The sequence below is a fragment of the Thermobia domestica genome, chromosome 17 (genome assembly GCF_964235325.1).
Source record: "Thermobia domestica chromosome 17, izTheDome1.hap1.1, whole genome shotgun sequence".
NCBI classification, from domain to species: domain Eukaryota; kingdom Metazoa; phylum Arthropoda; class Insecta; order Zygentoma; family Lepismatidae; genus Thermobia; species Thermobia domestica.
In genome coordinates this window covers 62,729,027-62,745,021 of record NC_137470.1, presented here as the reverse complement: position 1 = coordinate 62,745,021, position 15,995 = coordinate 62,729,027, and the positions used below count along the sequence as shown (strand labels likewise).

Below are 15,995 nucleotides of genomic sequence, written 5' to 3'. Positions count from 1 at the left end.
GTTTCAAACCATAATACCACCGATTTGTCTATTGTAGCATTGATTTTGTGAGGGGATGCATCGTCATGAAGATAGACAACTTTGTACGGCGTTTTCCCTTTAGCTCTGAATGAAGTCTATCTAGTAATGATGCATAGTAAGTCCCGGTTCTGGTGTTACCTTATCGCAGATAAAATAGCATAAATCTTCTATCTGGACTTCTGTACCCGAAACTTGTTTGATCTCGGGAAAGGACGAGTCAGGGACTTGAGGCTTCAATGTGAGGGTGAACATAAGTATATTTAAAGATACGGGTGAGTCACTGAGTTTAGACTTGAATGTAAATAAAAATGAGGGCATCAATACCATTAAGAGTAAGAGTGGGTGAGTGAGTTGAGGCCTGAACGTGACTAGAAGTTGAGGCTTGAACAGGAGGACATCAATAATATGTGAGAGTGAGGACGTTGTGAGGAAGTTTAGGCTTGAATGTAAGTAAGGGTTATATTTTCCAACTTTTAAGTGCATATTTTCAGATTCTTCGTGCATAAAAATCCTTAATCTATATAAGTGCTGCATAGTAATAATCTAGGAGAAAGTTAAGTAAGTTTAGAAGATAGAATTTATGTTATCATGAATGCGTTTGTTGCGCATGTCTGTCGGTTAGAATGCCGATGAGTAAATGGAATTTATAATAAATATCCAACATCGCAAATCAGTAGATCAGCGTTTCCCAACCTTTTTCAACTTGCGGCACACTACAAGTGTAACTTCAATTCTCGCGGCACACTCATATATAAAGGTAAACAAGAAAGTTCTGCGCTTTTAACCCACCACATTCGAACATTGATATTTCACCTAAGACGTATCTGGAAGATCAACAGTAGTCCCCATCTGCATCGACGACCTTCTGCCAACGTTATGGAAGGCCATGGATTCCTTCGCGGTAGAACTTGGTGTGCTGTGAAGCGAAGAAGGTATCAAGTACATTTTGCACCTCTACTAGGTATTTGAACTGGCGTCCTCTAAGGTGATTTTCCAAGGAATGGAACAGGTGATAATCGGACGGTGCAATATCCGGGTAGTATGGCAGGTGCAATAATGTATCCCATCCAAGGCGTAGAATGGTGTCCCGGGTCATCCTAGAAACTTGGGGCTTAGCTTTGTTCTGTAACAGGAGGACCTCTTTGCAATTCAGAAGTGCTGGCTCCAGAGTTTTGAGTTTTTCTTGAACATGACTCAACTGCTGACAGTACACAATTGCATTGATGTTCTGACCAGTTGGTAGCAGTTCCCGATGCACGATGCCACTAGCAGTCCAACAAACATTCAGGAGGATCATCTTCTGGTGCAGTGCTGGTTTCGGCTGTTCTGGAATCAGTTCATAGGATGCTAACCAATGATGATGGCGCCGTCGAGCTTCATGTAGGACCCGCTTCTCATCACATGCCAACACCCTGTCCAAAAATGGTTCCTTCCTCAGACGAGACAGCAAAGAAACACAGGTGTCTGCTCGCATTACCTTCTAGTCCGGAGTTGAATCACGTGTGACCCATCGACCCAATTATAAAGCTTCCCGAGTTGATGGAGATGATGCCGAATGGCTGTAATCGCAGTTCCTCATATGTCTGGCCACTGTTCGCCTCAATTGCTGTCTGAATATCTTTATGTTGTACATATGTTGATCTTCCCGCACGCGTTGATTTTCGAGTGTTTCGTCACCGTCCTTAAACTTGTTAAACCACCGCTGCACTGTCTGCGTAGTCACAACACCCTCACCAAAGACCTGGCATATCTTCCGCCCCTGCTGCAGCGGCGTTTGATTAAAGTTTGAACTCGTACAGCATACATCCCCTTAGGACCTCTGTGGAGGTCCCATGTTCACTATGTCCTCACGGAGTTCCCGGTGTAACTGAACTGCCACAACCATGTAGTATATTGAATATACCAACACCAACAACTGACCTTCGCCTTATCTCCATTCGCATTTAAATCACGGTGTGAGGGCCAACTGAACACAGACCTACGCAAAAAGCAACAGAACTTTCTTGGTTACTTCCTAGATATTATTAATATTATTGGTAAATATAATATACCGTGGTAAGTTTTTCTATGATTACTGATCTTCTCACAAAGAAGAAAGCTCGTTCATTAGTTTTCCCCCGTGCTAAATCATTATGCTTATTTTTCATTCTAATTTAAAAAAAGAAAACAATTGCAATGAGATTTTGGAAAACTGTATCCAACCTTTCACTAGGGAAGATCACTAAATAACGAACAAATAAATGTATTTTACTTTTAAAACACAAATGTAGGTAATTTGTATGCATGTTTGCTTTGTTGAAAGGATTGAATGATATATTAAAATTTCAAGTTGCGAAATAGTCTGCAACAAGAAGCAATAATGGTCATAACAATGATAACAAAAACATTTTTCAACATTAAAAATGTAGAGAAAGGTAACACAGTATGAAATTTAAAATTGTAGATTCATAGTAGAGGTCCATAGTAATGTGAAATACGAATATACATTTTCCATATGCCTTGCAGTTTGATTGCTGTAGAGTTAATAATTTTCTTTCGATTTCCTCGCGGCACACCAGCAGCCCATTCGCGGCACATCAGTGTGCCGCGGCACACCGGTTGGGAAACGCTGCAGTAGATTATAATCTTTAGTTAAGAAGCGAACTCCGATTAGAAAGCCATGAATAACAGCGGTGGGAACTAATATGCTAACTACGTTCGCCAATTATAAGCCGTCTCGCATTGACTCTTCATTGACTGTAACGCTAAGGAACTTAGTTCAGAAGTAGGAAATAATTACAGTGTAGCATTACAAGCATTACAGGCGGAAAGATGGTTCATTTGGTAGTGTTTTTCGTACTTTTTTGCATTACTCGAGCAGACGGTTCTACCAAATTATAACATATTTCTTACATTTACAGGTTAGGGTAGAGCTTTGTATTTCTTTTAGCAAAACATGCACTAAATGAGAAGCTCCATTACTACTTGGAGGAGCACAGCAGGGGGGGGGAGCGGTAGCGACGGGGTGCGTCCGTAGGGAGCAGGCGCGTCAGCGACGGGGTGGTATAGGCATAAACGAGGATACTGGAAGAACACACTTATACAATACTTTCACTATCACTCAAAATTCATTTCAATATGATGAGCACTATCAGTAATTACTTATATTCACACTCCCATTCCTTCACGAAAAATGTAAACTATTTTACATCGTATTTTACCTATAAATTTTCTATTTGGTAGAACCATCTGCTCGAGTGAACTTTTTTTTTTTTTTTTTTTTTTCATGTAATGCTAATTAAATTTAGACAGGTAGTTCTTGAACTTTTCCTGTATGAGAGGATACCATTTTCAATATTAAAGTTCATGGAGCAAACTAGTTGTTTCCGGATTATGCAAACTATCTGAAAACCTCACTAAAGTGCTTTTCACAAAATATATTCTTAATGTCAGGTCTGTTGAAGAGGAATTGGAACAAACATGTATTTGGGGAACAGCAGGCTCACAATCCATTGTGATATAATCTGTGGTAATAGAATTGTCTCGAGGTTATAAATATCTATTTTGATAGAGATTTTTTTTTTAAGTTGACATTAATAGGCTTAAAAATACTCTTAATGGAATATAATATGTAAATCCGGAAGTATTTGTCAGTATGTAATAGTGTGAGAATTTATATGTAGGCAGTTACGTTTTAGAAAACAATAAAGTGTATTATCTAAAAATGAGTTGCTTACCTTAGCAACGCAGGTTAGTTAGGGTTCAGTGCTTGCTTTTAGTAAGAATATTAGGTTTTAATCGTGTACAGTAAAGACACGACTGCAAGTAGAGTCTTGAGGTTTTAGAACTGTAACTAAACATATAATAAAATAAGGTTGGCTGGCTTAAGCCAACGTTTGGACCATTTTTTGTTTCAATAGAACATAAATTGTTTATTTAAAGAAAAAGTTCACAAACTAAATGATATCCGTACGCGAACGTTATATGACGAACAATTGTTACTTTAGGATTAGAACCCTAAAGACAAAGATGATGTGTATTGTGTTCTGAATACACATCATCTTCAGAAGGGCACAAGTGAGAACCACTTATTTATCTAACAAACTTTAAGTTACAGCTTGCGTGGTCAGTTTGCAATGAAACTATTGATAGTATGTGCGTTGTTGAAGGAAACAGTGCTTCATCTTCCTTTCACTAATTTCAACCTCAAGCTATGGGATGGTGCTTCTGGTTTCTGGTTCGATTCCAGCTCGCGCCAAGTGTGCTTTATGGTAAACAAAGACCATGCACTTGGGTTTTCTGTGCGTTCTCCCGTTTTCTCTCACTCTCTTCCTTTCATTCATTTGCATCATCATTATTTCCTTTAGCCTACAGAGCATTACAGTGGAACGTAAAACGGAAATATTTAATCTGATAAGTTACAACTCCAAAGCAATAATATTGTTACTTCTGCAAAGTTGAAAGAAGACACATACCAGTCTCATTAAAAATCGAAAAAGTTTTATGATAATAATCGTAGAACAGTCGGACAAATACATATTCTGATGGAATCGAGTGGTAGGAGATTCGCTATGCTCGTTTCAATAAGTAGGCTAAAACTGAACAACAATGAGAAAAGTAGAAAAAAATCGGCCACTGCCTATTTTTAACAGTATCATCCTGGCATTCGGCTAGCAAACTTGAGGAAAATATCAGAACGAGTGGCTACCGGATTCGAACCTGGTTACTCCCGATTGCGAAGCAAGAACACTAACTATTAGTCTGAGCCCACTCGGTTTATATTGTTCGGAACGTATCGCTCTGAATCTTATTTATAGATGCCATTCCATCTGTTGTTCTGTATGGTTGCGAAACATGATCACTTACTCTGAGGGAAGAATCCAGATTGAAAGTATTTGAGAACAAGATCCTGAGGCGAATATTCAGACTCAAGAGGAACGGGATTGGGAAATGGCGGAAACTTCATAACGAGGAACTACATAATTTATACCGTTTACCGAACATTGTTAGGGTCATTAAGTCTAGGAGGCTCAGGTGCGCAGGTCATGTAGCAAAGATGGAAGAAAGTAGGAACACTTTCAGAGTTTTAACTGGAAATCCAATCGGACAACGGCCATTAGAAAGACCTAGGCGCAGATGGGAGGACAATATTAAGATGGATCTTACAGAGATAGGAATACAAAGTAGAAACTTGATCCAGTTGGCTAAGGACAGAGGTCAATGGAGAGCTTTCGTGAACCTCCGGGTTCCATAAGCCATAGAGTTTGTTAGTTAGTTATTCCATCGTTTCTTGTTGGCACTAAAGAAAACCCATGATTCTAATTGCCTTATCCTAGAATTGAACCTAGAACCTCATATTAACGAAGCTAACATAATTTCTAATCCAGAAGTAAAATACCTGCAAGTACTAAGATCGCTTTATGTCTGTCTTCCATGTCTTTAAAAATAAATAGAAATGAGTCTTCGGAATGAAATTTTCAAGAAATTATTGATAAGTCGATTGCGTTGTCCAAGAGTAAGTTTTACAGAAGGAACTGACAGACAGCAAATTGTAAGGCTAACATGAAGGTTATTTGCTCTTTTACGTTCATTTTTTTTTTCTTAAAGTGAAATTAAGAGAATTTTACATAAATGGCAAGAATTTAATGATGTGATAATATTAATCTGCTCTCTTGTAAACAGAGTACCTAGGTAATATGGTGGAGAATGATCTTTTTTTGTTCGGTTTTGTAGCCATATTTTCAGGAGTAAATATTAAGTGTATTCATCAATATATATTTTTTTAATTTATTTTATTTTAGAACTCGGTATGATACCACAATGATTTTGCATGAGAGTCTGTCCGTAGGGCAGCTGTACCGTATATTAAGTACCGGTGTAGTTCAAAGCCCACATTAATAGTAGGTATGACATGAGCATTACCTAAAGCAAATTACACATTTTTTTGATGTATGAACTTTAGAATTTATGTATTGAAAATTGCTTGTATTAAGAATAAAAGTTCGTAATAAATCTCATTCTTTTGTAGGTTTGATATTAAAACCTCAGAAGAGCCGTTGTTGGTTGAATATTTATTGCAAGAAGATCAAAATATGTCGTGTTCAGGTAACGATGGTTCCAAGAAAACCGATTATAGGAGACTTAGTGAAGAAAATACAAGATATGTTACTGACGCACAGAGTTCTGTAGAAGCTCGAAAAATGTCTGGTCAAATTTCTCCAGAACAGTTTGTAAGAGACAGCAGATATTTTGACGTAAGTACAAATTTGTAATGCAGATGGTGTGATGGAACTGTTCAGTGTAGTGGACAAAATTTGACAAGTCATATTGAAAAATTTATTAATGAATTTAGTCTTAAACTTGTATGATATGGCGAAGTCGTTATTAGTGGATACAGTTTTCTAATATCTTATTCTTCCTCTGTAAATGCAAAATTAATGAAGCGTGGATGGTGGAATTTTTGAAACTAAGAATTCTGATAGTAATAGGGAAAATTTATGGTACAATATTATTAACTTAACATTGCCACTCCCCACCTCTCATGTCCGATTCGGTATTGAAGGCTGTATTACATGCAACTTGGGTTGGCCATACCAGCGGGTGACTATTGAATATCTGTTACATTCCTGCGACGTCAGATTGCTGTTGTATTGAAGGTGAAAGAAGGACGTACACGTTATTGGATGATCATCATAATTCAGTAGTATCTCAAAATGGAGATGAAATAAAACTTTTGCTTCTTAACTCTTCATTAAATAGGGTGAGGAAGATATAAAAGGAAAATAAATCTAGAACACAGAAGCAACTATGGAAGGTAAGGGCCGACGCCATAAAGGAGGAATTACACAGTGCGACTATTATGAAGCGAAACTGGCTGTACGAACAATGAGTAGAATATACTTACATGGGTGTATTTAAAGTAGGAACCTCTTTTGTTCACACACAACTTTGCATGATCCAACAAATCATAATGTTCGAAGGGATATCAACCCAATAAGGAATGTAATATCAGGCGTAATTGCTTGCAGGTTTGTAGCTATCTTAATGTGCTATATGAAAAATAATAATAATAATCGCTGATAGTGTTTTCCTTTACAAGTTACAATGTTTCAAGAATGAAAAATTTCAGAAAAAATCAAGTTTGGACACCCTGTATGTCCAGTGGGACAATTTAAAAATCTAAAATTTTGACAGATCGCACAAGTCACAATCGTGTATTATGCTTCTGGGCAGATATCATGATCAATATTTATCTTTAAGGCAAGTTAACGGACGTTAAAAATCACACAGAAAAGGTATTGTTATCAGAAAACAGCAAAACGGAAGACGGACAAGCAAGTGCCAGAGCTGGATTGGGTTCATAATTTAATTACGATTGTTGCTGTTAAGTTTGAAATGAGCTTTGTGCAGAAATTATGTACGTTAATGCCCAATGTTTCAAGTAATGAAGTATTTTAGTGTTACGGCCAATGTGAATAGAATAATGATGTCTTGTTTAATTTCTAAACGCCTACTAAGAGTATATACTAAACAAGTTTTAGTCATATAAGTGATTTCTTTTATATGTCAACAGTAGCGTAGTCAGTAGGATCCCCAGCTGTTAGTATTTGTCCATTAAATAGTAATGCACAGTATTGGCCATAATGATCTACAAACACACAACTTAAAAAACAATACAATATTCATAAAGCGAATCGAATACCTGTGCTTAAACTCGAAACCACGAGGTCAGTCAATTGATAATATGAGAACGTCAGATATATTCCCTTATCTTAAAATGCATATTATTTTCCGACAACAAATGACAGTTTCCTGCGCAAGCAGTTATCCAACATCGAAACAATAAACTCATGAATCGATTTGCAAACTTGTGATAATTAATGGCGTAAGGAGTATTCATTGTTTTGTCTCTGTGTCAGAGAGGAACCTTAAATGCTTCGTTGCTTTACAAAGTACACAATATGAAATGCAGTTCACACTACAAAAATTGTATAAATTACACTTCACAGAAGATATTCTATGGCATGTGTATATGATGGTCAGTGGTAGCTGACAGAAGTGAATGACATTAGTGACAAACATAAAGATGTACATGTAACCTTTTTTTTTTTTATTATTGTCTGCAGGACCAAGAACTCCTTTTACGAAAAATCAGAAGAAAATGAAATGAAACCGTTCAGTTTAACTTCTCACGATTATCCCCTTTAGGCTAAGGAAGACGGTGATTCAAGAAAGTGAATGATGATGGAGGAATCGGTGGAATGAAAAAGTGGAAGAAAACGAGAGTATCCCGAGAAAACCCTATGTTGTCCATCACAAACCTAATTGGCTGAGGATCGAACCAGGGATTCCACGCACCAGAGGTAAACGCTTTACCACTGAGCTACCGTGACCCTAAGTGTTATTTGAAAAGAAATGAAGGAATTATACTTTAAAAAAAAATCAAAAAACATGAAAACATACCGCTTGTTTATTAAAAGATCCTAATCCTAAGTGTGCTCGCGTTCACAACGAATCGCGCTCACTTCTCTCAACTGAGCTTCCGCTCACTGAGGCTCGCGATCACTTCTCACATCTGCGCTATCGCTCACTCGGTCTGGCATTCACTTCTCTCTACCGGGTCTCGCACTTACTTATTTTACTGAGGCTCGTGCTCAATTATTTAGTCCGACTTTGCTACTTAGGTTGGCAACTGCTTAGTTTGACTTTGCTACTTTGGACACCTATGACAAAAGCAGCTCATGCATGGCCTGCAATGCACATCCTTTCCATCCTTTAAGGCCATAGTTGTTAGACTAATCTAGCAAAGCACAATACCTCTTGAGCTGTGCCCGACTCTTGGCTGGATTACGCTGACTTACAGTATTTCAAAGGTTATTATACATTTCATCTTACTGCTCATTCCTACCCGTCAGGACTATACTAACAAGTAACACTTCCCAGTGTCACACTCCGATTTTGATAAAATTCGGATACTATGACAAGTAGATACTAGAAATAAAATAAACGAATATTTTTTTTTAATTTTCTGCGGAGAAGCAGTTTTATGGGGCAAAAGCCCCCACCAAAAATTTAGTAAGTTGATGTTCGAAAGGCAATATGAAGCGCACCAAAGTGAATGAAATTGTGCACGTAAGATATTGTAGACGTAAAATGAGGGATTACAGGTTTCGTATTTCCCTGGAATAAACGGTTGAGTGGGGCACGGACCCCTCCAAATCTTTGATCATGAAATATAAAAAGTGATAATAGCAATAAATCAAAAGTGCCTAAAGAACATGAGGACTTGGAACAAAGTTTTGTGTAGTGACCATACGAAAAAATAAACGAATATGTTTTATTTTCTGCGGAAAAACTGTTTTAGGGGCAAAAGCCCCACCTTCAATTTTGAAATTTGACGCCCGAAAGGAAAGAAGTTAACCAAAGTGAATGAAACTCTGTACAGGTATTGTAGCCGTAAAATGGTCACATTCGGTTATTTGGGTCACCTTTTACATGGCAAAATTATTGGGCACTTCTTGTAGAGTTACAATGATTAATTTAGGCATGATTGTAGCTTCTCGTGACTATTCCACAGAAAAATTGCCAAAAGTGAATATTTTTAAATATTTTTGAGGATGAAGAAATTCCCCAGGTTATTTACTTTTTTATATATTTTATATAATTGGAATTCGAATAAAAATTTGAAATCCAGTATGCCTGTACGTTTCGGTTACCCTTATCTAAGTAAATCACCAAAATTAAACATTTACAGCTTTAAAATGTTCTTATAGGGTAGTGAAAAATTTCCCATGTCATTTATGGGACATCTTATTCACTCCAAAATGTTTAGGCACTTCGGGCAGGGTTAGGATAATAAAATGTGGCATGGTTGTAGTCTTGTGGTACTAACACACAGAGAAATTGCCAAAAGGGAATATTTTTAGTTTTTAAGGGATCTAAAGGGGGATGAAAAAACTCCCTTGTTATTTAAATGGGCGTTTTCTTGGGAAACAAAATCTTTTTTTTTTAGATAGTTCAAATAGGAAAAGGAATTTGAAATTCGGCAGATTTCTGAGTTTAAGAGGTGTGAGGCCGTGGGCCGAGAAAACGCAGGGTTCTGGGTGCGGAGCCCAGAGCTAGCCAAAAACATATTAAATAATTGAAATAGACTATGTTTGTGACTCTTAATCTCTTGAACCGCCCGACCGATCTCGATCAAATCTTTGTCGTAGCTGGTCTGGGACTGTTTTTAGCTATTCACTTTGACGGAGGAACGTAGGGGAGTGGAAAGAAGGGGAGATATATAAAAATCTATCTATCTACCTACCTACGTATCTCTCTCTCTCTCTCTCTCTCTCTCTCTCTCTCTCTCGCTATATATATATATATATATATATATATATATATATATATATATATGTGTGTGTGTGTGTGTGTGTGTGATTATAATATAAAGTGTTAGCAGGTTTCAAGTAATAAACTAATAGAAAGTAAAATATTTAGGTTGGAAAAAATAATCAGAAAAAACGTATATAATAAATTTTTATAATGTGAAGTTGGCAACACTGCACCAAAATAATAGCTCAGGGTGCCCTTACATGTTGTAATACCAAAATTGTTTCAAAGGAAAATAAAATAAATAGCCAAAACACTGGAATATAGCATTTAGCGTATGCGGTGAATAGTACTACCAAGGGGAGTGGGGCTCTGAAGCCCACAGCATTTTCTTTATTTATAAATATATATAAAAAAAACACTAAAAACTGAGCAAGTACGTTTTATGATGAATGGGGTCAAGCTTGACAACATAGTTTTTTTTTTCAGATTTTTTATGCAATTAGAAATTTTACAAAATATAACAAAAATAATCTGTGAGCCTCCGAGGGCCCCTCCCCCTTCGTGTTCCTTGGGTCAATGCTTTCTTACTGACATGTTGTACCATTCTGAAAACATTCCTTGGTTTCACAACAATCCTGCTTTCTTAACGAACCATTTTTGTAACACTATTTATTTTTGCTCATTTACTTAATTTTGTGTAAAGATTCGCCTTTTGTTTTAACTAGGGATGGTCGGAAAATCTTCCTGGTGGAATCGGTTATCGGCTCTGAAGAGATCCGGTTCTAGAAGATCCGGTTCCGGAACCGATTTTTCGGATCCAGGTCTAGAACCGGGTTTTCGGGTCCAGGTCTGGAACCGGTTCCTCGCGGAACCGGAACTTTGTGGCCATCCATACGCTAAACCCGAGCTGCTGGAACGCTGTGAACCGTGTGCTAGATGAAATGGTGGAAGCGACAGGCAGGCGCCCAGCCGTCGGCCGCTTGTCTCATTTGGCTTATCAAACTGGGTAACTGGCAAAGTCATTGGCTAAACAGGCAAACTCATTTGGCTAAGACCCACTGGTGGACCAAAATTTTTTTCTAGGTTATGCAAGCGGGTCTGGGAGCGGAGAGCACCTTTACAGTGTTTTAAGGTGAACTTTGTGCTTCTTTTGCAGGTCTTTTGGCTTTGAGGGGCTTTTTGACCCAGGTCTGGAGTAGATTCCTGAGATCCGGTTCTGGAACCAGGGTTTTCAGATCCATGTCTGGAACCGGTACCTAAGATCTGGTTCTACAACTGAGTTTTCGGATCCAGGTCTGGAACCGGTTCTGAAAACCGGATCTTCAAGAACCGTTCCCTCGTGGAACCGTAACTGTGTGGCCATGTGGCCATCCCTAGTTTTAACATGTTATACACATTGTTACATTGTTTAGTGACACACACACACACACACACACACATATATATATATATATATATATATATATATATATATATATGTGTGTGTGTGTATGTGTATGTGTGTATATTTAAATATACTTGTTTTAGTATGCATTCAGCACACATCATTTTCAAGTTATTTCTGTTATCAATAGCTCCATGTACTAAAAGCTTTCTCTCTAATAATAAACTAAAAAAGAATCACATATTAACTTCTTTCTCTGCTGACGCAGAAGGAAAACTTTGAAGAATAGTAGATAAATGAAGAAAAATAGCAAAATGTCCGAGAAAAATATGAATCATGAACAGAAGACTAATTACGAAACAAGGCTAAAAAGATAGTTCTTTTAAGCTGGAAGCAGCCACCACATTCTCTCTCTCTCTCTCTCTCTCTCTCTCTCTCTCTCTGTTTCTTCTGTTTTTATTGTTACTTCTAGTTCTTAGAGTGCCTATATAGGTCTCCCTCTGCATTAGCCACTGTTCGTATCTTTTAACATAGGGAGGTAATTGTTTATCAAATTGGTATTTTCTTGTTTTTCTTCTTACAGCCAGGTCACGCACTAGCAGGTATCATCATGCCAGAAGATCATAAACCTGACGGAAGACCTGTAGAGATGTGAAGCCAAACGAATTCGGCGCCTTGGGAGTCTCAAACAACATCTTTATTATCCATTTTTCATTAACTGATTCAATATTTTTGCTGTAAATATTATTACTAGAAAAATAACATCTTCTGGACTATCAAAACTTTCTGCATGTGAAATTGACTGTCTTATATCATACCAAAATATTAACAAAGAAATTTGATGAATATTAGGAATATATACAGCCGAAATTGAATCAACGTGTTATCTCAACTCTCTTATGATGGTATGAAAAAAAAATGTAACTAATTAGTAATCACTAGTCACCGAATTTGTAAGGATTCTCTTTTATTAGATACCTAACTTTGTTTTTCAAGCAGTATATACGTAACACTACTACGATCCATAATTCAAATTATACACTCCTTTTTCTTTTATAACTTTTGTGGAGACTTGCTAATGCATTCTGTCTGTGTGTTTAACAACACTTTGGTGCCCAGTGGGCTAACTTACATTGGATGAAAACCCCAATAGTTCAGCTATAAGCTCCATATTTTAAGACACAATACAAAGAAAAAAAAAGGATGTTCATCTCCATTCTGTCAATAAATGAATTATATATTGTGTTAAATCCAACAAAAATATCGGTACCTTCTTTGAAGACGGCTTTTTTTATATATATATATAAAATCAAAAGAACAGTACACTATTGAATAACCGAGCCCAGGTTATCCGATCTTCCGGGTTATCCGAGTTGGATATTATTTATAAATTTATTATTTTTATTTTCAGCTTGAACGTAATATTTAAGTATTAAAACTTCTTTTTGAGAACTTAAATTTAAGTTTAATGTTAAATATTGCTCATGAAACACTGTATTCATTCTTAAAATGATTATTCTTTAGAATTGTTTTTCTTTGAAATCATTTCCCAATAGACTTAACACTCGATGTGTTGATAATAAATATGTTTTAAATTCATGTATTTGTGTAGAAAGCTCTACTTATAAAATAAACTTTAAACGCATTTCACCTCCGTATTATCCGAGATTTTCATTATCCGAAATATTCTCTTTCCCGATGACCTCGAATAGTAAGGGTTGTACTGTATTGTGATAGTTCTAACAGGAATGTCACAGTATAACCACAGTTCTTGGTTATAAGTTTAAAGATATTAAAAATTAAATATAATCATTGCTTTTAAATATGTTCTTAACGTAGCGTTAATCGTAGATATGTGTTTTTTGTTTCATTATTTGATTATTGTGTTGTTTCGTTAATTAATATTTTTTTTTTGAATATTGGCAAATTGGTACTTTGAATATTTGATTATTTTATAGGTTATTTGCTGCTCGAATACGTTTTAGATTAACCCCTTGCGTACCAGTGGCCTCCAAGTGGATGGCATGGCATATCCCTTGTTGAAGGTCGTATTAATCCACGAGATGCAGAAATTCGTAGACTTAATTCTACTATTTCTCCTTAGATAACAGCACCTTACAGACAAAACAAAAAGACAAAAAAGAAATGTGTTATCTCAGTAGATGTCAGGCTCAAGGGAGAATTCACTTACAACGCACATGTGTTTATTTTAAATATAAACATTTAGCAACTTCGAGATCTATTTCGACGCCGGAAAAGAATACCTTTTGTCTTTGATCTCCGGTCAGCGTTGCCAACCTGAAGCAGCATAAAATTCCTTCAGAACATCAACATTTTCCCTTTTCACTCCAAATGTCCCACAATGCAAATAATTGTCTTTATTAGTAATGTGAATTCTCTCCTCATGCACGCACAATAACTATGCACTAAATAACGGTCTAGACCAGGGACACAAATAAGTAACAGGGGCCGCGGTGGCTCAGTGGTAGAGCGTTCACCTCTGGTGCTTGGGGTCCCGGGTTCGATCCCAGCCCCCGCCAAGTGAACTTTGTGGTGGACAAACACCGTGTGCGTGGGTTTTCTCGGGGTTCTCCCGTTTCCTCCCACTTTCTTCATTCCACCATTTCATTCATTACTCATCATCACCGTCTCCTTTAGCCTAACCGGCATAACCGTGGGACGTAAAACTCAAAGATTTCATTTTTACAAATAAGTAACAACATTTTACTAGCCCAAGATAAAAGCTACTACCCCACATTTCACAATAAAAATCATTTACTTACATTTGAAATAAATAATAGCGATATTAAAAACTCGCCCGCACCGATGATACAATAGTGTGGGTGAATGTTAATTTGCGTCCCTGGTCAAGACAGTCTCTTAACAATAAATGAAACCGGTATTACAGCACGCGCATAGGAAAATGATACCTGGAAAGCAAGAGGTTAATTGATTGTGTTGTTTGGTCCCTTGATTGATTGATTATTAGAGTGAGTTTTATTTTGAAGCTTTATTGAATGTTTGATTGTTGAGCTGCTTGATTGTCACACGTTTCATTTATGACAATCCAATTCTGTTATTATGAATGTTGAGTATTCTGCTATCATTGCTAGGTCATGCTGGAAAGTAGTACACTTCTTATCTGCGGTCATTTGCACGTTTAATTGTTTGGAATGTCTGAATGGAACGTTAATAAGCGGATATGGTTAGGGCGGATATATGCAATATTATAGAGAATTTGTCCATGTTGTAAAAACTTAAATATTGTTTAAACACTTAAGTACTATAAATGTTGCGGACACTGTAAATGGGTTTTGCAATCTGTTGTGTCTTTCGATGAATAAATAAGCTCTACTAAATACAGAAAGTGGTTCAATCAAAGCGAACATTTACAAATGGATGGACTTGAGTTTATAAAGGTTGATTCACACATAGTGTGCTGTGTCTGTGCCATTTCCTTGCCATTCTACGTCTCTGTCGCTGCGGCAAACATTCCATGCCGTGCCGTGTAGTGCCGCTACTGCTTACACAATTTTCCTTGGTTCTGGTCAACTTCGTATCGTTTCGTGTACTCCGAAGAAAGCCAAAGAATCGCAACCGACTAGCCACGACCGGGCTGGTTTGTCTTCGAGGTGGCCTGTCGGAGCGCAAAATAGGAATGGCCCAGACACGATACGTCATTCGTAAATTTAAAAAGACAATCCAATGAATTTTTGATGTCACATTCTAAAAACAGAAACTTTGTGGACTCCCACATGGACGGGGGATTGCATGGGAACGGCACACTATGTGTTATTTAACCTTAATAAGAACTAAGACCATCTAAATATATTGTTGAGTTGGTTTTGAGTTCATCTTCTCTTTGAGCAGCGAGGGTATATGGAGACAGGACCTACTGATTAACGTGGAATCCGAGCCACATGTGCTCCCACGCCAAAGGCGCGTACGCTGACCACTAGGCCACGAAGGAACTCTCTAAATATTTTAGACTTGTATTTATGCAACTCGTAACTGATAAGTGCTTTGAAAGAACTGTTGTTTGAATGAATGAGATATGGATATCTACAGTTAAAGCCACCGTTACTGTGAAAATGTTAACAGGTTGACTCCATTTAGGAGTTCAACTGAGATACCTACTCTGGTTATGTACTGCAAAATCAGAATTTAGAACCTCGCCTTCCTTAAGGACTTATTGTGTAGAGTAAAGGAAGTCCTTAAGGACTTATTGTGTAATTAAGTATATATTAACAATACAATCTCATAGCGTATCATAATACATATATAGTAAATT

At 37.1% G+C, this 15,995-nt stretch overlaps 1 protein-coding gene across 3 annotated transcripts in view; it reads left to right on the top strand.

Annotated features, from left to right (window-relative positions):
- Positions 1-13,356, top strand: part of LOC145674643 (uncharacterized) — a 90,008-nt gene extending 76,652 nt beyond the window's left edge. For all 3 annotated transcript variants that reach the window (XM_081744860.1, XM_081744861.1, XM_081744862.1), the window contains 2 exons: positions 6,029-6,254; positions 12,288-13,356. In XM_081744860.1, coding sequence (XP_081600986.1) covers positions 6,029-6,254; positions 12,288-12,359 — 298 coding nt within the window. In that variant the 3' untranslated portion in view covers positions 12,360-13,356. The remainder of the gene's footprint in view (positions 1-6,028; positions 6,255-12,287) is intronic.
- The last annotated feature ends 2,639 nt before the right edge of the window (positions 13,357-15,995 follow it).